Consider the following 21,948-nt stretch of genomic DNA (forward strand, 5'->3'; position numbering starts at 1 on the left):
ACAATGGTTTGAGCGGTCTAGGTGTATATGCAGATGACGAGGTACAGCTTTCGACTTAGTGATTCGAGGCGTTGAAACTATTACGCGGCAAGCACCGCGCGTCCTGTTAGGCGTCGTCACCATCTAGCTAGATGCTACAACGGCACAGTCATCATTGAATTTTAAGGAGGAACAAATTTATGAAAAGAAAACAATAAACGTTACGGTATTCATGATATATGCTATACATCTATGTAGGCACCACGCCTAACGCCAGGTAGGTCGGTGAATATGCAAGTCCCTGGAAACCGAGAGGTTGTAATTCCATGCCACTCTTGATAACGCCAACAATGCACGTATGCATGTATAAGAAAAGTTCATTAAGCAGGACAGATATTAAGAAAATTGTGATCTACACATCAGAAGCCGTTAAAGCCCATCAGAATACCCGCACCGGCGATCGCAGCACCACCAACCCATGGGTTCGCAGTTGCAGCTGGCATGGCAGCGGCAGTGGAGGTCTCGATTGCGCCACCGCCGCCTGTAACACTAGGGCCGTTGACCCTGGGTCCGTCAGTGCCGACCGATGCAGTTGATACCGCACCGACAACACCGGTTGCATTGGGTACGCCATCAGAGCCTTCTCGGATTTCCTGGATGTTTTCTGAGGTGGCGTTGAAGTTTGTCTGAGCGAGAGAAATTTCGTTATTCTCAAGGTCGTAGACGACATATGCGGATCGTAGGAAGGTGTCACCAAGAACAGCGACAGATTGACCCGCAGGTCCAATGCCGAGGATACAGACGGGCCGTCCGCGACTGACGGCAGCGACTATAACAAGCTCGTTGAGTGGAACGGAGATCTGGACTCCGGAGAAGTTGAATTCGAGCGAGCCTTGCTGGTTTGCAAGATCACAGTCAACAAAGGCAGCACCCTGGGAGGCGTCGTATTGGGCGTCGAAGGTTTGGTATAGTGAGCTCGCGACATTGTCGGGCAGATACATCAACGAAGATCCAGAGTCGAGCAGGACGGGCACGTTGGCGTTCTCAAAGATGGAGCCATTGTTACCATTGCGACCCATTCCAGTCAGGGCAATGATGAACTCAGCATACTGTCCGCGCTCTGGGATGATGGGCAATGTCTGAAGTTCGCCCTGGTACTTGTCCGTGTCCACGCCACCGAAAAGAATGCTTCCAGTCGATGCGTCCAAATCGTTCAGCCACAAAGAGTATGCGTTTGAGTTAATGGTGCCATCGTCCTTCAGCTTCTGAGGCAAGTTCGGGTATGGATCCAGCCCTGCACGGCCTACGGCAACCTCGTTGATGGTGTATCCGATTCCAAGGATGCCCTCTGGTGAGCTCGATACGTAGCCGATACCAAACTGCAGATCCTTTACGGTTTGTCCGCCGAAGCGGAAGTTATCTGTCGCATAGTCTCCCGATGCGCCTGATCCATCCACGTATGAAATGTTGAATGCGCCGTTGACGTAGTTGTATGTTGACGAATCGTTTGCGTTGTATGTACCCGATTCACCACACTGGTTGCCTCCTTGACTGCACAAGTTTGAATTGACCGAGTTGACCCAGAGATCGCTGCTACCCGTGTCGATGTGTAAGCGGAAGTTTTGCTCGGGAGTACCTAAGCTTGCGTTGGCGAAGTAGAGCGTCTCGAGATTGTCAAGCGTCTGTTGGACGACGCTTTGCCGTCTTCGTAGCTGATCGTGTGCGACTGGGTTGACGACATTTCGGCGCTGGGTATCTAGGCGCACTACTCTCGGGTTCTATGTGAGGATTAGCATCGCATCCCGCGAAAATGCGTCTATGCGCTGGAATGGAAGGACTTCGGAAGGATCCCGTTTCGGACTGGAATGCTGGGGATGCCAAGAGGCGCACTTACCTCTCGTGGTGCAAGCCTCACTGCCACTGCCGACGACAACAATTGCGCCGCCACGAACGTCGAATACTTCATGATGTTTTCTCTGGAGGTGTGATGCTAGGGATGTTCGCTCGATGTATACCACGGGGATATGACGGGTCTCTGTTGTGGCTTGGTGAAATCTGACGCGCGAGTGGTCGGAGCTGAAAGAAGGCAGCTATGGGTCGTGTTTGAGCTTGCAATTAGAGTCGCAGAAAACGAAGCGTTGTACAAGCACGAGGAAATAGTGCACAGCAGGGAAATAATAGCAACAGAGGAAAGACGACTGAAGTGCGACTAGGGATACAGCCAATATGTAGCAGAGGCGCAGACGGGGGAGGCTTTAGTCGGCGAAGGGGGCGTTCGAGCCTGTTGATGACGACGCTTATGATGAGGTCAAGTCTGGAATTGTTACGGATCCTGTGGCCTTTAGTGCAGCTGCCCACGTAACGAACATGGGCAGCCGCCGACATTTCCGGGGCTAAAAGCGAGCAACCAACAGGACTTGTGTGTGCCTCGCTGAAGGGATCCGCATGGCGTGGCGGTGCCTCCATTACGAGACGATTCGCCTGGACGCCGCTTGTATCGCCCAGCCAAGCGCTTGTTGCTGATCTGACAAGCCTTGCCGCTGCACGCCGCCTTGTCAGTGAACAGTAGGCGAATACGGCGCAAACAATGTCAACACCGCAAAACATTCATAGACTGACGAGAAAACATCTGTAGGTGCTGCTTCACAATAGCTACTTCATCTTGTTTGTGGTTGCATTGTAGGCTGCGGGTGCTTGTCCGTGCTTCCGTCAGCCGCGTACGTCACATGGTCTACCACAGCGTCTTCACGCCGTCGTCCATCGAGAGGCTACTAAACCATGCGATACATAATCCAGTAGCCTAGCGGCTGATGAGTCTTCATATGGTGTCTTCAGACGCCCGGAGCCAAAAATGCCGCGTCGTCGAGACGCCTGAAGTGCGCTGCGCCTTTCGAAAAAGACGTTTGAGGCTGAAACCTGACGCCCTGCAGGAACCGGTACCTCGGATAGTATCTATGTGGCGCATCATCGTCGTCGGTAGCGAAGACCCTGGAGAAGGAATTATCTCGCTTCCTACGCTAAAAACGAACAGGTGAGCGATTTCAGTGTCGCGCTCTATACCAATGTAGAATTTAGAAGAAAGTATGCCTGTAGATCACTCGTGCTACTAACAGCTCTGGCATGGGTGACGTCGTATCCCACGGACATGTGTCGCTCTATCTTTAGTGCGAAGGGCTCGATGCCACGGTTGCGGGTCGATCTTCTCGGGCAATGCTGCACGTGAGCACTAGTCCCAAGATGGACGACCCGTGAAAGCACGTTTGCAGAGCATCGCGTGTTTCGCGTCACCCCTCCAGACCAGCAACCACAGCCCAAAATGTCAAAAGCCGAATCTTCCAAAGCAGCCGCCAGCAATGGTGTCAAACCAAACCCCAACGCTGCTGGTGGTGCTAATTACGAGCTGCCATGGTAATTGACCGCCCATGACCTCCCCCAGCTCATCCAGACTAACAGGCACCCAGGGTAGAGAAATATCGTCCCGTCTACCTCGACGACGTCGTCGGCAATACCGAAACCATCGAGCGCCTCAAGATCATTGCCAAGGATGGCAACATGCCACACATGATCATCTCCGGCATGCCTGGTATCGGCAAAACTACATCCATCCTCTGTCTCGCACGCCAACTCCTCGGTGATGCTTACAAGGAGGCCGTTCTCGAACTCAACGCCTCCGATGAACGTGGTATCGATGTCGTCCGCAACAGGATAAAGGGTTTTGCGCAAAAGAAAGTCACACTTGCGCCAGGCAGGCAGAAGCTGGTCATTCTGGACGAGGCGGATAGCATGACCAGTGGTGCACAGCAAGCCCTGAGGAGGACGATGGAGATCTACAGCGGAACGACACGATTTGCATTCGCTTGCAACCAGTCGAACAAGATTATTGAGCCGTTGCAGTCGAGATGTGCCATCCTCCGATACGCCCGCCTTACCGATGCCCAAGTCGTGCGCCGCGTTATGCAGATCTGCGAGGCCGAGGACGTGAAATACTCAGATGATGGAATCGCGGCACTCGTCTTCTCAGCCGAGGGCGATATGCGACAAGCCATCAACAACCTACAGTCAACATTTGCCGGTTTCGGCTTCGTAAATGGCGACAATGTGTTCAGGGTGGTTGACAGCCCACATCCCATCAAGGTGCAAACCATGATCAAAGCGTGCCATGAGCAGCGGATCGACGATGCTCTGGCATCACTGAAAGAGCTATGGGATCTGGGGTATTCATGCCACGATATCATCAGCACAATGTTCAAAGTTACAAAGACCATTGATACGCTGAGTGAGCACGCCAAACTGGAATTCATCAAGGTAATCATCGTCAAATCATTTAAAATGCAATTGCTAATTAGGAACAGGAAATCGGCTTTACCCATATGCGCATTCTCGAAGGCGTGCAAACACTACTCCAACTGTCCGGTTGCGTTGCGCGCTTGTGCAAGATCAACATGCAACCCCAGTTATTCGCCCTTCCCACAACATCGAAATGAAAATACTCCTTCTGGGCATCTGCAGCATTTAGCATGGAGTTTGGCGTTCACACGTGGCCATACAAAGGCCTATCCTGACGCATCATGGTATATACGCTATTTGAGATCCTTTAATTGCAGTCCTCTCTTCATGCTCACTTTCACTCCTTTGTGATTTCTTTAAACTCCGTGCCGCAGAACAAATCACTTCACAGGACCAGATCGACAAATTAAGCTCTGAACATCTAGGCCAATTCGCACCAAGATACCCCAATTTGACAGACCCACTCCTCGATCGTACGTACCAGAAGATTGTGCGACCGGACTTGAGCATCAACGCCAACAACTTTGAGCCTGAAGAGAGCGATCCGGATTATGATGTACTGCAATATCTGGCGCAGGTACAGCGGGTACTGCTAGCGACGCGGACTAGAGCCCATCAAGACAGGCTAATCGTATCTATACACGAAGGCTGGTATGGTTCAGTGTTCGCCAAGGGAGAGGATGGCGAGGATACCGGGAGCGGATGTCGGAAAGATGGTACGGAGTTCACGGCCGAGATAACATGGTGCGCTGATTAGCGCGAGGAGTTCAATACGTGTTTTGCCCTTTCCCGGTGAGTGGGTAAGCTGGGGAAGAGAGATCCGTGGGGCGAAATGGGTAGACTAGCGTAATTCGGCTTCGACATCCGTGGTGTACCTGTCATCTAAAGACCCCACTGTATGGTGCGATTTCGAACCAGAAGGGAAACTAAAGTCAGATAAATAGTTGTAGAAATATGCGGGATACCCTGGTGTAGACAAGGAGATGCCTGCAATATTCTCCTTCATCTTCTTCTTTTCTTATACACTGTTCCTGCTCGAATCTTACCATTAGCCACTTACTATGGCTTTTCCAATCGCCCCCAACAACCTCCTCATCAACGCAGCACAATCAAAAATATGTACTGCTTTTGGTATCAAGATCACGCCAGATACATCAATAGTACACATTGCTAAAGCAGCTGGCTATGACTGTAGGTGTCCCTGTATGCACTGCATGTGAGACATGTACTGACTTCGTATACCTACGTTTAGCGTTATTCATCGACCTGGAGCACACAGCTATGACGATCAAGGATGCTAATCAACTATGTATCACGGCAAATTCAGCTGGAATAACACCCTTCGTTCGCGTACCGCACCAGTGCGGTAATGGGTTTATGCAACGCGTGCTGGACGTAGGAGCTATGGGTATCATTGTCCCGCATATCCATACAGTCGGTAGGTTTGCTCCTTCACTATTTCCCTCTTTAAATAGAAGCACGTTCACATAGCTAACCAATATATCCGTAACAGATGACGCCCTCCGCGCAATCAATATCTCCAAATACCCACCGATGGGCAAACGGTCAATAAGCGCTGGATTTCCTCATTTCGAATTCGCTCCCGTATCCACCACTGCCCTGACCACCCAAATGAACGCAACCGGCTCTACAGTCTTCATCATGATAGAAACCGCAGACGCTCTTGCAGCAGTCAATGAAATTGCCTCGCTGCCAGGCGCCGATGTACTCCTCGTAGGCTCCAACGACTTAGCTTCAGAAATCGGTACCCTTGGTGACTGGGACGCGCCCGATTTTCTGGCCGCACTAGAAAAAGTGGGTGCAGCTGCAAGGAAACATGGCAAGATGATGGGCATCGCGGGATTGTATCATAGGCCGGATATACTAGAGCGCGTGATCAATGAGTTTGGCGCAAAGTGGGTAGTGGGTGCGCAGGATGTTGGGTTGCTGCTGCAAGGCGGAACTGCGAACTCTGCTTTGTTGAGAAGTTTACAGAAGTAAATGCAACATTTCATTCCTGTTTTGCTAGCCAGGAGTCTTCATATGCTTCTTTCTCATTGATTGCGGGTGATCTGTCGCTCGAACTCCTCCCAGTCTATCTCGTCGGCTCCTGTCAGTATGAAGTCGTTACCAAAATCGAGGTTGAAGTCGCTGATGTCGTCAATGGAGGGTATGCCATACAATTCGTTATTCGATTCCAAGCTGTTTGGGAGGTGACTAGAATGATCGGGTAGTTCGAAGAGAGCTTGACGCCAATCAGTGTCTAGGGCAGGCTCTTCGTACGTCTCTACTGCATGTGGTCCGTCGGAAGCCGTCGTATCTTCCACAGACGATACAGGATCATGTAAAGCTCGGTGATATGTACTATCCAATGGCCCTTCAGCAGCAGCAGGACTTGCGACAACAGTGGGGATGCCAATCTCGATACCGAGATGTTGACAGATATGTTCAACATCCGACATGCGTTTCGCAGCGGCTTTGTTGCCATGTTTGATGAGGTACTGAAGTATTCTTGTCGCTCCTCGGATACCGTGGAGTCCCGAGCGAGGTGAGCCAGTAGATTGAAGGCTTTCGACAAGTACGAAAACGAACGCGGCCGAAACTGCTGCATCTAAATCGAAATATCCAAATTTGGCCAGCAGTTCCTGTTGCTTGAGCGAGTGTAGGACATCCAGACTCATGCCGGCAGCTTCTATGCACGTCGTTGCAAATATCTGCAGGGCAGAAGATGCAGCATTTGAAAGGTCTACGTCGTTGCCTTCAAGCTTCGATTTAGCGAGATGGAGTATGATGGGTCTTGTTGTCAATATGATAGCCTGTAATATCAGTCAGCGTGCCCCGACTAAAGTTCAGATATCTATTACCTGGAACAGCATCAAGTAGAGTGTTGCTCCCGTCCTCGTAATGATAAAAGTTTTCGAGAAGTCCAAGGGAAACTCATCTGCAAGATTTCTTCTCACTTTTTTGAGCTCCCCAAGGAGGTCGTGCACCGTGCGCAGGAATTGCCCTTCAGATCTTCCCTCGAGTCCATATATTCCTGGAGATGTTAGCCAAGTGATCATGGAATGGAGGATGACGAGCAACTTACCCTGCGTGATCAAACCACTCAACCTCGCGATCTCGATGTTGATCTTCAGCGCCAACGTTGGTGGGAACCCCGCGGATTCGGTGGGGAGTTTGATGGTTATGTTGTCGTCAAGAATACCAACAGGATTACCTGTTGCGGCGGCCAGCCTCCTATGATAAGTTAGGAAATGCTACGTGTCCAAGTGGAATGACTCACCTCTCTTGCATATATATGGTCCACCATAAGCGATTTCGATGTGTTTTCTCAGATCTCTTCATCTGTGTTATAGGGTGTTCGCGAGCGAGGCCATTGGATATAGCAAGCCGCAGTGCCACGCCAGCCTTCGGCGGTGTTAGTAGGATGAGAGCAAAATGTTTAGGGAATGAGATTCAAGTAACTTACGTAGATATACGCATCGTCTTTCCGGTCCGAGCATTGCAGAAAGAAAGCAAACAGACCCATGATTTCAATCGCCAATGTGCCCGATTTCCGTAGATTACATAATGAAGGTAGGCTGTTGACAGCCTCAAGAAAATACGTGGCACCAGGAAATGACGAGCCTTCCTCCATCTTACCCTGTAGCAACTCGCCCAAGGCAAAGATCATTAAAACTTCAATGTAGCAGAGATCGTCAGTTCGCGCTCGGTTTTCGTCTTCTTCGTAGAAGCTAGAGAGCTTGTCGGAAAACGATCTCGGATCGATGAGATGCTGCAGACTCCCGATAGATGTGAGAACTGTATTGAGCAGATCGTGCGCTTGTTCCTCGCTCGGCCATGTTATGTCTGCCGATGTTCTTCGTTGCTTGACACCCCCAGGCTCGAGATTGTAAACATTATCTGGACTAGCGTCGCAAATACTGACCGAACCGACAGAATTCGGCACATGTTCAGAGTGCAGACTTTTGATCCGGGATCCAAAGTTGAGGCTTGAGGACATGGTTGGTTCCAGGACGATCGCTATCAACTATAGTGAGACCACGACAAGATGCTTTGAATAGCTGAAAAACCTACGGGATGTACCCAGATCATGATCCAATTCGGTGCTGTGGGGTGTGGCAACTGGAGGGGTGCCATTGGCGAGGCTACCTGCAGTCGTGGTCGCAATAGTAGACGCAATTTTTCTCTCCAGTTCCTCGACGTAACTGTTTATGTAAGAAGCTTTCATGTACAGCTATGGGTTCACTCACGTCACCGAATACAGCTTCTTTCGTCCATTGTTCAGGAAAGTGCACTGTAGATTTCTCTTTGCGCAGTAGCGACATGGATGATTGCCGCAGCACTTGATCTTCCGCTCTCGACAGGATGTACACCTGTATTAATGTGAGCATTGAGATGGTGCGCATGGCAACTTCTTCACTACGCACGCTTGGGGTGTTCGAGCAGCTTCCTCTACTGGACCAGAAAGTCGAGCTCGCTTGGTTGCGGGCTCGAATGATGTCATAGCTGATGCATCGTGCAGTGATGAGGTGAGATGGGAAAGAGTCAAGCAAGAAAGTAAGAGTGTACGTTTAAGGTTGGTCTCATGATTGAAGATGGCAGTGTTTACTACAAGAAGTCCCAAGGCCCTACTGCAGACCCTTGTTACGTAAATGACGCTAGTTGAGCCTAACCTAGATTCACATCGAATATCAAGTCTCAAGCTGTCAAAAAAAAAGGTATTGAATTCCGACCCATTTTTAAGGGTCGCAAGCTCTACGTAAGCTTGAAGAACTTATGTACGTTATTAAGTGCAGCTGTCGATGTGAGCACCTGCGTCTCGGCTGTCGTTGCGCCAATGTGTGGGGTACTGATGACTTTGCCTGTTGCCCACAGCCTCTCGTACCTCTGCAGTGTCGGAGGCTCTTCCACATGGCAGTCTAGACCAGCACCAAAAATCCGACCCTCCTCTAGCGCTTCCACCAAATCTTCCTCATTCACAATACCTCCTCGCGCGACGTTGATTAGAATCGAACCTTGTCGCATCATCTTGAACTGAGTGGCAGATACCATGCCCCTCGTCTTCTCATTGAGCGGGATATGAACGGTCAAGATATCCACATGAGGCAGCATGTCTTCCCATTGCTTGGCCCTCGTGTGTGGGATGTCGGCCCATGCTTCGGCAGGGGCGAAGGGATCGCAAGCGTAGACTGAAGCTCCAAACGCTCCGATGAACATGCGAGCAACGGCTGTGCCAATATTTCCCATACCCACAATACCAATGGTCTTTCCAATTAGCGTCATGCCACAACAATGTTCTTTCCGGACTTCTGACCCTGCTGCTTGCTTTGTGGATATAACGCGGAGCTGTCGCGCAACCGCCATAGTGAGACTAAGAACAAGCTCTGCGACCGATTGTGCGTTGACGCCAGGAGTATTGAGGATGGCAATTCCGCATTTCTTGCATGCGTCTTGATCGATGATGTCTATGCCCGTGCCTTGCTTTCCGATCGCTCGTAGTTTTCGTGCCGAAGCGATGTCGACTGCTGAGATTGTCTTCTCCCGTACGAGTATCGCGTCTGCATTCTCGCGCCAGTTCTCGATCTCCGGATCGCTGGGTAGTATCGTTGTGAACAGGCGTTGGCTGTGGCGGATAGCTTCTTCAGGAAAGTCTTCGAGAAGATACATGTTGTGCTTGGGTCTCGCCGTAAATCCATCGACAGCGTCGTGAGAGGCTTCGGCGTAGTCGATTCGAGAGGGTGCCATACTGACAGTTAAGGCCGGTCCGTATAGAGATAGAGTAAGATCAAGAGTGCGGTTCTAGAAGCAGCCGGTCGAAATGCTTTCGCAATGGGAACAATGCATAAGTGTTCGTGAAGATTTTGGAGATGCGACCTTGAATGGAACTTTTGCCATGACTTATAAGTTAGGATACTTAGTTGTGCTCCGCGATTCTAGTCCTAGGTCTGTGGTCGGGTGCGGTATCCGAGGCATGCTGAGTCTTGTAGCACCGATTCCGAAGTGCGGCTGTCACATCCGGCGATTGTTCAGCACGCTAGAGGCGCGCGGCTTCAATATCCGACGTAAACTTGAGCCTTCTCTTCTCCGCACACAGATGGCGCCCCATGGGGAATTCCCCAGAGGTTTTCCATCGGCGCCATCGAAGTCTGGAGTTGGCCACGCTACCGGGTCTATAAGAACCTCACTGGTTACAACTGCATGGAAGTATCTCAAGTCAAACTTCCCATCTGACAAAGAGACCACCCCAGCTTACGACGACTACACTTACGGTGCAACCGTTTACCATGTCTGAGTCAATCGAAAAGCGCGGCATCGAGATGGTTGAGGAGGCAAGCGAGAAACCCGATGGTGGTCTGGTTGTAACCTACCATATCGATCCCAAAGATGAGAAAGCTGTTTTGAGGAAGCTTGATCGTGTCATTCTTCCTCTCATGGCTCTAGTATACTTCTTCCAATGTAGGCTCCTCCTCTGATTCTGACCAGACCTATTCTAACATGACGAACAGACCTCGACAAGCAAAGTATCAACTATGCTGCAGTCTTTGGCCTCGAGGAAGACCTGAAACTGTCTGGTTCGGAGTTCTCATGGGCCATCTCCATCTTCTACTTTGGTCAATTCGTGTCTGAGTACCCTGCGGCGTACTTGATGAGTAGATTTCCCATCACATTATTCGTCGGGATCACCGTGATTCTTTGGGGTATCGCAGAGATGTGCCTGGGCGCCACCACTAACTGGACAACAATCGCCGTCGCCCGTTTCTTCCTCGGCCTGACTGAAGGTGCAGTGGCACCGTCTTTCATGATCATCACGAGTGGCTGGTACAAGCGTAGCGAGCACCCGATCCGCATCGCGTAAGGCTCTTCAACACTCTATTTGTTACGCCCACTAATATGCGTATAGCACGTGGGTTTCTATGTTCGGTATATCGCAGATAGTCGGCGGTACTATGATGTACGGGATTGGCAATGGAAACCTCGCCTTGGCATCCTGGAGAGTGCTTTTCCTGATCTGTGGTGGGCTCACAGTTGCCTGCGGTGTCCTCTTCGTCAGCTTCATGCCACGGAGCACAACGACCGCATGGTTCCTCACCGAGCATGAACGCGCTATCGCCACCGAACGTCTTGCTGTCGATCGTGCGACACGAGATAGGTCTTCCTTTGACACCGCCCAGTTGAAGGAAGCGTTCATCGACCCACGCACTTGGCTCTATGCGCTCATGGCTCTCTGCATCACCCTACCAACTCCTATTGTGAAGTTCTCATCCCTCGTCATCAAGGGGTTCGGGTTTACCTCTTTCCGCACTATGCTGGTTGGATTACCATCGGGCGGAGTTTCTTTCGTATTGGTGTGGATTGGTGCCCTCGGACCCACCTTTTTTCCCAACTCCCGTTGGCTGGTCGGTATCTTCGTTGCATTGATGCCTTTGATGGGTACCCTACTCCTCCTCCTGTTACCAGCTAGTAACAACTGGGGCATTGTCGTCGCCACGTGGTTTGCTGGTTCCACGGCGCCCCCACTGAGTGTTGCTGTGGGTCTCATGGCTTCGAACGTCAAGGGAAACACCAAGAAATCGGTAGTGAGCGCCATCTTCTTCGTGTTTTACACTGTTGGTTGCATCACCGGACCTCAACTATGGCAGAAGAAGGACGCGCCCCGTTATACTAAGGGATGCATCACCAGTGTAGTCGCCTGGTGTGCTTTGGTTGTTCTCTTTGTAGTCCATTACTTTACAGCGAAAGCGAGCAACAGGAAGAGAGATGCAGCAACGGGAGACATCTCTGTCCACCAGGATGGAGACTCAGATCAAGTCGGCGTGAGTGTCGATTCGGACCTTACGGAATGGCAGGATACTCTCTTCCGGTATAGCTACTAATTGCGCGCTCTCAACCTATCGTGTATGCCGCGGTGGCTCACCGGAGTTCGAGAAGGGCCTACTCGTAGGTATTAGCTATACATCTGTAGGTAAAAGAAGGCATCCCCTTAGGGAAGAAATCTGTAGCACAGAATAATCATCATGAAACTGTTGCATGTGCAGCAAATAAGAGGCTGCACTATCTAATGCCCATTTTGACATCTCTTAATCCCGCCACTGAGCCCCCACCCACCTCGGCACGCTTTTCTCCGATACATGGGCCATTGTTGTGTGATAGTAAAACAGCGAGAAAGGATCTATGCTTCGCTCGAAGTTTGAGTAAATGTTGTGCGTTTCGACACGGCAAGTTAGGAGAAGCGCTGAGAGATCCATCCCAACCTCGACCCGATCGATTTGCGAGGGGGGCGCGATGACGTCATCTGAAACTACCGGCCTCCTTCCATTTCACATTATGCACAACATTGCATCCTAGACGACCTAGTGATTTTTCATGGTTTCAAGCCTCTATCCAAGAACAAGACCAAGGATTTTCGTCGCGACGCGATTCATGTTACCTAGATGCACATCGCGTGGCTTGACACCCTTCTCATCAACATCACCTCGGACAGCATCTTAACGCGATCAAAACCACCGGTTGTAAGCACAATCAGGCAGTCATTGTGTACGACGCGAAACAAATGACTCATACACATGGTATTGGTTATATGTTCGTGAGAGCTATATGCGCTACACGAAGAGTGCGTAATTAGATCTAGTGCGCTCGTACTTGAGATAACGTTGAGCTTGATAAAGCCAGCATGACTTAGTACGCCGACGTCGTCGCCGGATAGATAGGCGAAGGGAAGGCCTGGAGCATGGACGACGTAATCGGAACAAATGAGTTCGTGTGTGTTGCGTTCGCCGGGCCAGACGAAGTCAGGTTAACAGTAACTTTCTCCTCGCCTGTTGCGATGTCGTAGTGGTAGAGAGTACGGTTGAAGTAAGCCAGCGCGGCAACAGCTATAGTTTTTATGTCAGCGAATTGCATCATGTGACTCAAATGTCTCGGGCGAAGATAGTAAAACAAACTCACGCTGGTAGTAAGGAACTTCATGACCTGACTCGTAGACGCGCGCAAAGCTGAAGTTGCCATACTGGCGAACCTCACCGTATTCGGTGCCATCTACAACCATGGCCTCGTAGCCTGCGGCGCGGAACTCCTTACTGTGAGTGTACTCCATTGCTAGGCTGATGGCTTCACCACCAAACCAGTTGCCTAACCATGTTAGTAGACTTCATACTATTGGTATCAATTGTGAATCTTACAGATATAGTCAGCATCGCCATACGCCAGGCTGACGCGCACATCCTGGCTTAGCAAGTACTCCAGATCGAGCCGGAAGTTCGGGTAGATGAAGTCTCCGGTGTTTTGGAAAGCATAGTAGATTCCGTTGCTCCCAGAGTAGTTGAGTGTGACACCGAGAGCATCCTGTACTTCTCCAAGGTTGAGGTAACCGGGGTAGTTGGAAGGCGGTGTCGGGTCTTCGTATGTGTGTCGGATGTCGTAGACTCCACGGCCAGAGTAGTAGTAGTAAGGAGATTCGACGTTGTCACGGCACATGTCTGCTGCTTCGTTGCAGATCTGCATCTCACCGGGTGTCAACTCGGCCTCGGTGATCTTTGCATCAGCGTGGTAGTAAGTGGTGTTGCCTTCAGCGGCAGCTCGGCAGAGAGCTATCTGGTAGAGACAACCGTTGTACATGTTGTTCGCGAACTTGGCGTACGAGTAGACAGTGTCGTTGTATGCCTTGATGCCATAAGTATTGTTAACGGCGAACTCCGGGTAGTGTTCAGCCTGGACAGATTCGTCGATGATACCGTTGATTATGCCGAGAGAGTTGAAGTTGAGTGGGTAACCAGGCATACTTCCGTTCTCAATCTTAAGGTTCTGGTTGTAGAAGTAGCTGAAGAAGGCCGGGCCGTAGTGACCGCCGTATGACTCAGTAAAGAGGTTGAAGTCTCTTGCTGCATCCAAGTCTCCAAGCTTCGCATCAAACTTTGGGATGGTGGCCAATAGTGCTTGGAATACGTGCTACGTGTCGGGCGAGGTTAGCTGATAGTGTAAGCGTTTTTCATCAGATTCTTACTCACCCAAACGGCAACAGCAGCAAGATCCGTAGTATCAATCGTACCAGTGTTCAAGGGTTCCAACAGCGGCCATCGACCTGTAGCAGGCCACTCGCTAGAGTTGTAGTGGAAGTCTTCAGAGAACGAGTTGAAACTTCCAACACCTTGCTTCTGGTAGCTGAAACCTGTTCCGACGGGTTGCGAGATGTACAGCATGTTGGAGACATTGTTCCAGCTGTAAGGGTTATATACTGCTGTGAGGTTGTCATCGATCATGCAAGGTCCGTTCTCCTCGAACAGGCCAATGAGCGAATCTGAGCCAGGTCCTCCATTCAACCATAGGGTGAATGGGTCGGATGCAGGATTGTTGCGAGACTCGAAAAACCAGAAGAAGACGTGGACCTATAGAACGTTAGAAGCAGGCCTTAAAGTTGTAAATGGAAACGATACATACATCAGGTGTCAGGTCGACATATCCAGAGTAGCTGTCCACGCCTGGGGTGGTCTCACAGATACCAGGGTTCTTGTATCGAATGGTGACATTGTTCGGAGCTGTAGCAGTCTTGTAGTCACTAGTCTCTTTTGGCAGGTACAAATGATCGCTCCGCTTGCTCCATTGCTTATGAGAGACAGCAGTAGCCTGTAAGGCGAGGCTGGAAAGCGCCAATAGAGGCGTTGCTACTGATCTGGTGAGCATGGTGACTGCAGCAAACAAATAGCGCAAGAGCGATGGGGAACTATAGGAGCGACATACCCAAGCATATTTAAGCAGTCTTGGAAAAGGCTTGTCAAAGCTTGTCATATACGCGCGTTGGGATCACTATCTTGACTTATGCGGGGGTTATCGAATCAAAGTGACTCGCACGTCCGACAATAGTTTTGCTCCTGCCTCAACGGGTTTAGATGCTTCGTACAGCACCAGTACCATGCTGTATAGAGTATACAATTTAACCGGCTCGAGCGCACGACGTTATTCCCGATGACAAGTCGCTATGAGTAGTGCAAGATTTTTGCGGACTTTTCGTCAGCCTGCATGGGCAGTCGGATAACAAACAAATCTGGTGGTAGACTCTGCATGAAAACGGTTGCTCTCACTCTCAGTCGTAGTCTAGTCTATATCTACCTAAGCGCGTTTACTGATATGCACGATGCATCTTCAAAGCTTCCTCTGATCACATAGCGCAGACGTACCTTGATGACTTTTTCTCTATGCATTATCGAAAACAACCACGTCTTCGCTAATAGACCGCATGCTCATGAACGTACAAATCCTCCGTCTGATTAGAAGTGGACAGAGCTAGCTGTTGACTGGTCGGACTTCTCTAAGATGTGGCCACGCTCTAGTTTACGGTGAGCGGAATGTTGAGTCTCTCTTTCTTCTCATAACAGGTTCTCCTTACTGCTCCTCCCAGGTCAGGTTGAACCGTCCAGGTGCATTTTCGTACTCCTTCAAACATGTCAAGACCTCATCAGCGCTAAGAGCCTCGGAGAGAATGCCAGCATTGGTGGGCGCGATGAAGCCGTTGCTCACAGCGTTCTTGACCCACTCAATGAGCCCACTCCAGTAGCCGTCCACGTTGTACACGATTACAGGCATACTGTGGATGCCCAGCTGATTCCAGGTAGTGACCTCCATCAGCTCCTCAAATGTTCCGTAGCCGCCAGGTAGAGCAACAAAGCCACCACCTGGTCCTCCCTTGACGACTTCCTGAGCCATCATCTGCTTTCGCGTATGCATGTCCTTGACAACAGTAGTGCGTCCATATATCGCCGAGTCGATGGAGTGGCCGGTAGGGTTGGTGGGGTCGTGGTTCTGCTCGAGTCGAGTGAGGGCGGCGGGGATGATGCCGTGAACAGAGTCGGGGCCGGACAGCGAAACGAGGGTTCGTGCTACCTCGCCCATGAGGCCAACAGTACCGCCACCATATACGAGCTTGGTGTTGGCTTTATGGAGGGCGTGCGCAAGCGACCTTGCTGCCTCCATGTGGACTGGCGATGTGCCACTAGAAGCGCCGCAACTGTATCGCGGTTAGTGAATGGATCGATTGACTGGTTCTTTCTTGTTCGACGTACAACACGGCGACCACGGGTTGCTTGGTGGAGCCATTGCTGGCTGTCGCGTCGTCGTTCGCCATCTTGAGTGAGTGGTTGATTGAGTAGTTGTGTGAGTGTTCGGAATGAGGGAACTAGTATCGGAACGAGGATGTCAGGAGCAATTGATGTGTTGAGGAGGGGCAGTGGCACAAGGTTGTAGAGAACGACTCAAGTAACCAAAGGTTTAGGCAGCAGTCCCATTACATAGGGCGTCAGGGTGAAGTCAGACTCCACACGATGGCCAATGCTTTCACCGACTCATCATTGCAATCCCTTGGAGGCCGGTAAACTCCAAAGAGTATGCTGTTCGGTAAGCTGCATGTCGTCACAGTCATTCGGGCCGGCATCTCGCTGGTCCATGTGGCTAGACCCTGAGCCGGGATAGACCAGCACGGACCCTCTACCAAGCACCAATTCCTCGGAAAGTCTCCAGGCTATCTGTTCAGACCTCATCGCGAGTCCATCTTCCCTCTCCACCTAGCAAGCTGCTCGAGACGGAATTCTAATTCCGCAAGTTGCCATCATGCCAGAGGCACAAGCAGCCGCCGCGCCGCCCGAGGAAGGCAAGAGTGTATGTTGCGAACAAGGCCCCTCCACTCTGAGATAATTAGCTAACGGCTTCATGATAGCTCCTCAAGTCGATCGCGCAAAGCGTAGGCATCTTTATGCTTATTCAGGGTGGCATGAAGTATCTCATGCCAAAGGCCCCTCAAACCACCCCCGCCGTCAACGACCCCGCGCAAACTGGCCCCGTCGCCGCTGTCAAACCGTCCGGCAATGTCGTGATTCCCGCATGGGAACAGCGGCCCCAATCTCTCGATCCGGGTGCTGCATGGAGCCCTGTTCCGTATGCCGTTGCGCCCATGTGGCCTGCTGGCATTGAGATGGACATCGCCATGTACATCTCCTCGTCTGTCGCAATGCCCCCACTCAAGTCGATGCCCAAGGAATCGTTGTTGATCGACGAGAAGAACTTCAAGTTTGGAGACTACAAAGACAATAGAGAGATACATACCGAGTTCAAAGTTCCGAGAGAGGTGCAGCACAATGCCACTCTACTTGCCCACTTCTATGTGGCGCAGAGTGGCAGTGTGCTCGATCCTATGCAGCCAGGCTATGACACCAGCAAGGCCTACCACTTCATCCGCCCGCTGTCCCAGTACCAGCCCAAGAAGAAGATCGCGAAGACGAGGAACTTGTTGAGCGATATGCCGGAAAGAGACGTTGTGGAGACCGAAGAGGAGAAGAACGCACCAAAGATTGTCGCTTCCTACTACCACCCTAACTTTACTGTCTCCTTGATCCCCGACGCGGGCACTATGCAGTACGCTGCCATGCATCCTGGCCCAAGGAGGTTCATTACAGTAGAGGCTACCGGTGCACGAGATGCGACTGGTCAGCACAGCTGGTACTATCCCATCGTCTTCACAAACACTTTCTGGCAGCTCAAGAAGCACATGATTGAGCTGAACGACACTGTCACAACCCTCCCGCTCAACGTGAAGCTCAACAATCTCGCCCACTGGAAGTACAACATCTTCGCAGCAGTCGACGAGAACCTCAACGCCAACGCCAGGGCCGCCGCTGCAGGCCAATCCACCCCCGGAGGTGGCGATGGCTCGGAGATGGAGATGTTCAAGGAGATCCTCATCGACAGCAACTCATACCTACTCGCTATTACTGCAGTCGTCTCCGTCTTCCACATGATCTTTGAGATGCTCGCCTTCAAGAACGACGTCCAGCACTGGCGCAAGAAGAAGGACAATGTTGGAACCTCGGTCCGCACGATCCTCGCAAACGTCTTTATGCAGGCTGTCATCTTCCTCTACCTCATCGATAACAATGAGAACACGTCCTACATGATCCTCTTCGGTCAGGGTATGGGCATGGCGATCGAGGCATGGAAGATTACCAAGTCAGTCAACGTGCGCATCCGCCAAACAGCGCCTGGCTCCTTACTCCCCTACACCATCGTATTCGAGGACAAGCACGTCCTCTCCGACACGGAGAAAAAGACGGAAGAATACGACGCCATCGCCTTCAAGTACCTCTACATGGTCGCCGTACCTCTCCTCATCGCCTACGCAATCTACTCTCTTATGTACGAAACACACAAGTCATGGTACTCCTTCATCATCACCACACTCGTCGGTTCTGTCTACGCCTACGGCTTCCTCATGATGGTCCCCGCTCTCTACATCAATTACCGTCTCCAGTCCGTCGCTCACATGCCCGGACGCGCCATGACATACAAGTTCCTCAACACCTTCATTGACGATCTCTTCGCTTTCACCATCAAGATGCCTACTCTGCATCGTCTGGCTACCCTCCGCGACGACGTCATCTTCTTCGTCTACTTGTTCCAGACCTGGAAGTACAAGGTCGATTACAACCGTATTAATGAGTTTGGACAGGGTGGTGACGATGAGGAGGTCGAGGAAAAGGATGCTAACAAGCCGTTGGCTGCGCATCCCGGTGGCGATAAGAGTCTGAAGGTTCCTGATGCTGAGAAGCTGGAGAAGGTCCAGAAGGAGAAGGCAGAAGGACAGGCGACGGGCAGTCAGAAGAAGAGTGGTGCTACCAAGAGGAAGTAGGGCTTTCTTCGAAGATGAGGCAGCGGGTCTCGTACACGAAGTTCGGTCGCTATACAATGTCGTTTAATCAAGTTACATCTATGAAAAAGAGAAGTCATTATCTATTTGAACACAACTCTTCTCTTCGTGATATGTTGTTTGTTTTCGATTGTCCAGAATTGTGCAAGATCAATTTACAAAAGGCAGGTTATTGCCAGAATGCTTGGTTCTCCTTTTCTGCTGCTCACCACAACCCCGTTAGACGTGAGTTGGATGTGTGTATAAAGCTCAGTTACGGTGTGAGATATAAAAACACAGAGCGAGGATTGGTCGAAGATAGCACTTTTCATTATGAGGCCAATGGCTAAGGTAGATATACTAAAGATATTATCGCCGAAGCGTGAATGTGAACGATTGTAGCCGTACATTTCACTGGCTGAACTGGGAAGCCCTTGGGATATCTTCGGCCCCACCGAGTGCCAGCGTTGGATTGGAAGATTCGCAATCACAGCCTCAACGCCTTGCAATGCTTTTGAACAGATGAAGCAAGTGGTCCACCATAGATGTACTTTACCGCACTAACGATGATGCTCATAACGTATTTGTAAAAGAGGAAAACCGGAAAGACCCGCACCGAAAGCCTACCATCCCTGGGGGGCTAATCGGTTGGAAAATAGTTGTGTACAGGAAAGTGATTTAGATCAAAGTGCCGGCACAATTACTGTGTTAAAAGCGAGTCATCCCTGTGGGAGTCATGAAAATCCTGGGAGCTGGAAGCCGAAGCCAGGAACCGCGGGTGGGACAGCAACTCCTTGTTCAGGTCGGGGCGAGATGTGGCGTGGATCATTGACGGGACGATGGTCTTGCTTGCGGAACTTCGGGGCACCGTTGTTGTCGAAACCGCCACGTCCGCCAGCGAAGTCGTTGCGTCCGAAGTCTGCACGCTCATTGAAGTCATTTCGTCCGTTGGAGTTACCACGTCCGCCGTGATCTCCACGCGCGTTGAAGTCACCTCGGTTACCGAACCCTCCACGACCACCGCGAGGGGCGTCCGTTGGTACACGTCGGCTGATAGCTATGCTTTGTTAGTCGCGTAACGGGTGAGGGACCGATATATATATATATACCTTTTGAAGAAACACCAGCACCAATCTCGATATCGGGCTCTTCAATTACCATGCCTCCTTCTAGTGGCCGACCACCTGTTCCACCATGCTCAGCGGTCAAAGCCCACTTGCGATCAGCATCGGTAAGGCGAGAAATGGGAACTACGCTAATGCCCGTGGTATAATCACTACAGTCACGAGGACCAAAGCCAACACCCCACCTAGTCTAGTATCATTAGTAAACGGAGGTAGGGTACTTGAAGAATAGCATCCTTACCTGGCGCGCTTTGGATTGCGCAGCAGGATCCTGGAGAGTGTCCATACCCTGTTTGGCAGCAACAGCATCCGGGCGGGTCAACATCTTGACGAAAGCATGTCGCTTATCCTGATTGACAATACATGTTTGGACTCTACCGAAACGAGCAAATATGCTTCGGATCTCACCTTCCGTCCCGCCAGCACCGCCTACAAATAATGTGCGACTGAGAACTCTGATGTGATCGCGCGGAAGAGTGTCATCCCACTCGATATACTTTGATTGGCCGTACGCCGCTCTAGGTGGACTGGGCTGTCGTCGCGGCGGAGAACGCTGGCGATACTCATTACGATCATTACGACCACCTCGCTGTTTACCACGACCACGACCGCGCTCACCTCGCTCAAAGCGTTGTGCATTGCCTTCAGGTCCTGCATTGGGATCGTATACACCATATGTCGGACTCTCCCGCCGATTCGGGTTTGGTGGAGATCTCACAGGCGATCGTCGACGTTGACAGTCAGGCGATCTGCTACGATCTCGCATTCTAGTATCGTTCAGATCATACCTGTCTCCCTGGTTACCGTTCTGTACAGCAGGCTGAACCTGTGGTGGTGTCTGCACAACAGCCGGAGGCTGCAGAGGCGGCATAGGCATACCGCCATTCTGGGCCATAGCTAACGTATTCAGTGCCTGTATTGCCTGATCGGGTGGGATGGAGCCAGCAGTCATAGCCTTTAGAATTTGAGTCACGATCTCATTCGTACCAGCGGGTGGAACGGGCATGTTAGGCTGCCCAATTGCTCCAGTAGGTGGCGGAGGCATAAACCCAGGGGGTGGGGGTGGTACCATGTTCTGCTGAAAAGGAAATGGAGAGGCTGTTGCAGATGGAGGGTTAGTTTGCCCATTATGTTGACCAACGCCAGCAAGCGCGGCGAAAAGAGCACCTGGATCCTGTGGAGGTTGTGGCATAGCTACAGGTGGTGGTGGCTGTTGGTTAGCGTGGCCGTTGAAAGCCGGTACTGTGCCGTTGCTCTTAGGCGGCTCTGGTGGTGCTGGTACATCTACGTTCACTGCCGGTTAGCTGATGAAGACTGGAAGACAGGCCTTGGACCTACTGTTTTGGCCTCCATTCAGCTGCTGCTTGAAGCCAGCGAGCATGTCGAGCGGAAAAGTCTGGCCGCGCCCCCAGATGTCTAGAAGCTTTGAGATTTTCTCTTTCTGTGTCTCTGGTGCTGACTGAATCAAATTGTGCATCATGGCCGGGAGCACGTCTCGCATCATCTGTACACCTGAAGCATATGTTCCTTGGGCAGCGTTCTTAGACACGGTCTGGCCGGCCTGCTTAGCTCTCTCGACCCATTGACGGGCGACTGCATCTACGACGTATAGCACTCCTAGCTTGTGTGTGGCGACACTGTTCTGAAGCTGTTGGGCGATCTTTTGGACGATTACGGAATGAGACTATAAGGGAGTTGAAATACTTAGTACAGTGTCCCATGTGCACGGAGGATGTGTAGAAGTCCTGGCGACTGGCATACCTGAATATTGTCTACGCATAGCTGCGTGATAGCCTTTATCTTGGTGGGTGTAACGCCGGGCGGCTTGAGCGCCTGTAGTGACTGCAATTGCGTGCCTAATTCGTCCATGGCTGCCATGATTAGGTTCAA

General features: G+C 51.1%; 10 protein-coding genes across 10 annotated transcripts; 4 read left to right on the forward strand and 6 right to left on the reverse strand.

Moving 5' to 3' along the window:
* Nucleotides 1-398: 398 nt before the first annotated feature.
* On the reverse strand, nucleotides 399-1,945 carry ALTATR162_LOCUS3298 (uncharacterized protein; the record flags this gene model as incomplete). Its single annotated transcript, XM_043310904.1, has 2 exons — nucleotides 399-1,757; nucleotides 1,874-1,945. The coding sequence occupies 2 exons, from the start codon at nucleotides 1,943-1,945 to the stop codon at nucleotides 399-401; spliced, it is 1,431 nt and encodes a 476-aa protein (XP_043166839.1).
* A 1,350-nt stretch (nucleotides 1,946-3,295) lies between these two features.
* On the forward strand, nucleotides 3,296-4,463 carry ALTATR162_LOCUS3299 (uncharacterized protein; the record flags this gene model as incomplete). The annotated part of the gene is made up of 3 exons (XM_043310905.1): nucleotides 3,296-3,387; nucleotides 3,441-4,284; nucleotides 4,332-4,463. The coding sequence occupies 3 exons, from the start codon at nucleotides 3,296-3,298 to the stop codon at nucleotides 4,461-4,463; spliced, it is 1,068 nt and encodes a 355-aa protein (XP_043166840.1).
* A 1,435-nt stretch (nucleotides 4,464-5,898) lies between these two features.
* On the forward strand, nucleotides 5,899-6,267 carry ALTATR162_LOCUS3300 (uncharacterized protein; the record flags this gene model as incomplete). The annotated part of the gene is made up of 1 exon (XM_043310906.1): nucleotides 5,899-6,267. One exon carries the CDS (start codon nucleotides 5,899-5,901, stop codon nucleotides 6,265-6,267), a length of 369 nt encoding a protein of 122 aa, XP_043166841.1.
* A 53-nt stretch (nucleotides 6,268-6,320) lies between these two features.
* ALTATR162_LOCUS3301 (uncharacterized protein) lies at nucleotides 6,321-8,773 on the reverse strand (the record flags this gene model as incomplete). The annotated part of the gene is made up of 8 exons (XM_043310907.1): nucleotides 6,321-7,082; nucleotides 7,131-7,303; nucleotides 7,355-7,503; nucleotides 7,550-7,674; nucleotides 7,736-8,289; nucleotides 8,344-8,474; nucleotides 8,520-8,642; nucleotides 8,697-8,773. 8 exons carry the CDS (start codon nucleotides 8,771-8,773, stop codon nucleotides 6,321-6,323), a joined length of 2,094 nt encoding a protein of 697 aa, XP_043166842.1.
* Nucleotides 8,774-9,024: 251 nt separating this feature from the next.
* On the reverse strand, nucleotides 9,025-10,014 carry ALTATR162_LOCUS3302 (uncharacterized protein; the record flags this gene model as incomplete). The annotated part of the gene is made up of 1 exon (XM_043310908.1): nucleotides 9,025-10,014. The coding sequence occupies one exon, from the start codon at nucleotides 10,012-10,014 to the stop codon at nucleotides 9,025-9,027; it is 990 nt and encodes a 329-aa protein (XP_043166843.1).
* A 539-nt stretch (nucleotides 10,015-10,553) lies between these two features.
* Nucleotides 10,554-12,143, forward strand: ALTATR162_LOCUS3303 (uncharacterized protein; the record flags this gene model as incomplete). Its single annotated transcript, XM_043310909.1, has 3 exons — nucleotides 10,554-10,725; nucleotides 10,776-11,121; nucleotides 11,171-12,143. 3 exons carry the CDS (start codon nucleotides 10,554-10,556, stop codon nucleotides 12,141-12,143), a joined length of 1,491 nt encoding a protein of 496 aa, XP_043166844.1.
* An 802-nt stretch (nucleotides 12,144-12,945) lies between these two features.
* ALTATR162_LOCUS3304 (uncharacterized protein) lies at nucleotides 12,946-14,946 on the reverse strand (the record flags this gene model as incomplete). The annotated part of the gene is made up of 5 exons (XM_043310910.1): nucleotides 12,946-13,142; nucleotides 13,216-13,398; nucleotides 13,449-14,214; nucleotides 14,274-14,651; nucleotides 14,704-14,946. 5 exons carry the CDS (start codon nucleotides 14,944-14,946, stop codon nucleotides 12,946-12,948), a joined length of 1,767 nt encoding a protein of 588 aa, XP_043166845.1.
* Nucleotides 14,947-15,645: 699 nt separating this feature from the next.
* Nucleotides 15,646-16,384, reverse strand: ALTATR162_LOCUS3305 (uncharacterized protein; the record flags this gene model as incomplete). The annotated part of the gene is made up of 2 exons (XM_043310911.1): nucleotides 15,646-16,267; nucleotides 16,323-16,384. 2 exons carry the CDS (start codon nucleotides 16,382-16,384, stop codon nucleotides 15,646-15,648), a joined length of 684 nt encoding a protein of 227 aa, XP_043166846.1.
* Nucleotides 16,385-16,866: 482 nt separating this feature from the next.
* On the forward strand, nucleotides 16,867-18,937 carry ALTATR162_LOCUS3306 (uncharacterized protein; the record flags this gene model as incomplete). The annotated part of the gene is made up of 2 exons (XM_043310912.1): nucleotides 16,867-16,914; nucleotides 16,973-18,937. 2 exons carry the CDS (start codon nucleotides 16,867-16,869, stop codon nucleotides 18,935-18,937), a joined length of 2,013 nt encoding a protein of 670 aa, XP_043166847.1.
* Nucleotides 18,938-19,668: 731 nt separating this feature from the next.
* Nucleotides 19,669-21,936, reverse strand: ALTATR162_LOCUS3307 (uncharacterized protein; the record flags this gene model as incomplete). The annotated part of the gene is made up of 5 exons (XM_043310913.1): nucleotides 19,669-19,991; nucleotides 20,044-20,248; nucleotides 20,300-21,342; nucleotides 21,397-21,742; nucleotides 21,820-21,936. The coding sequence occupies 5 exons, from the start codon at nucleotides 21,934-21,936 to the stop codon at nucleotides 19,669-19,671; spliced, it is 2,034 nt and encodes a 677-aa protein (XP_043166848.1).
* Nucleotides 21,937-21,948: the final 12 nt, after the last annotated feature.

This window comes from Alternaria atra (assembly GCF_907166805.1).
Source record: "Alternaria atra isolate CS162 genome assembly, contig: 22, whole genome shotgun sequence".
In the NCBI taxonomy this organism is placed as follows: Eukaryota; Fungi; Ascomycota; class Dothideomycetes; order Pleosporales; family Pleosporaceae; genus Alternaria; species Alternaria atra.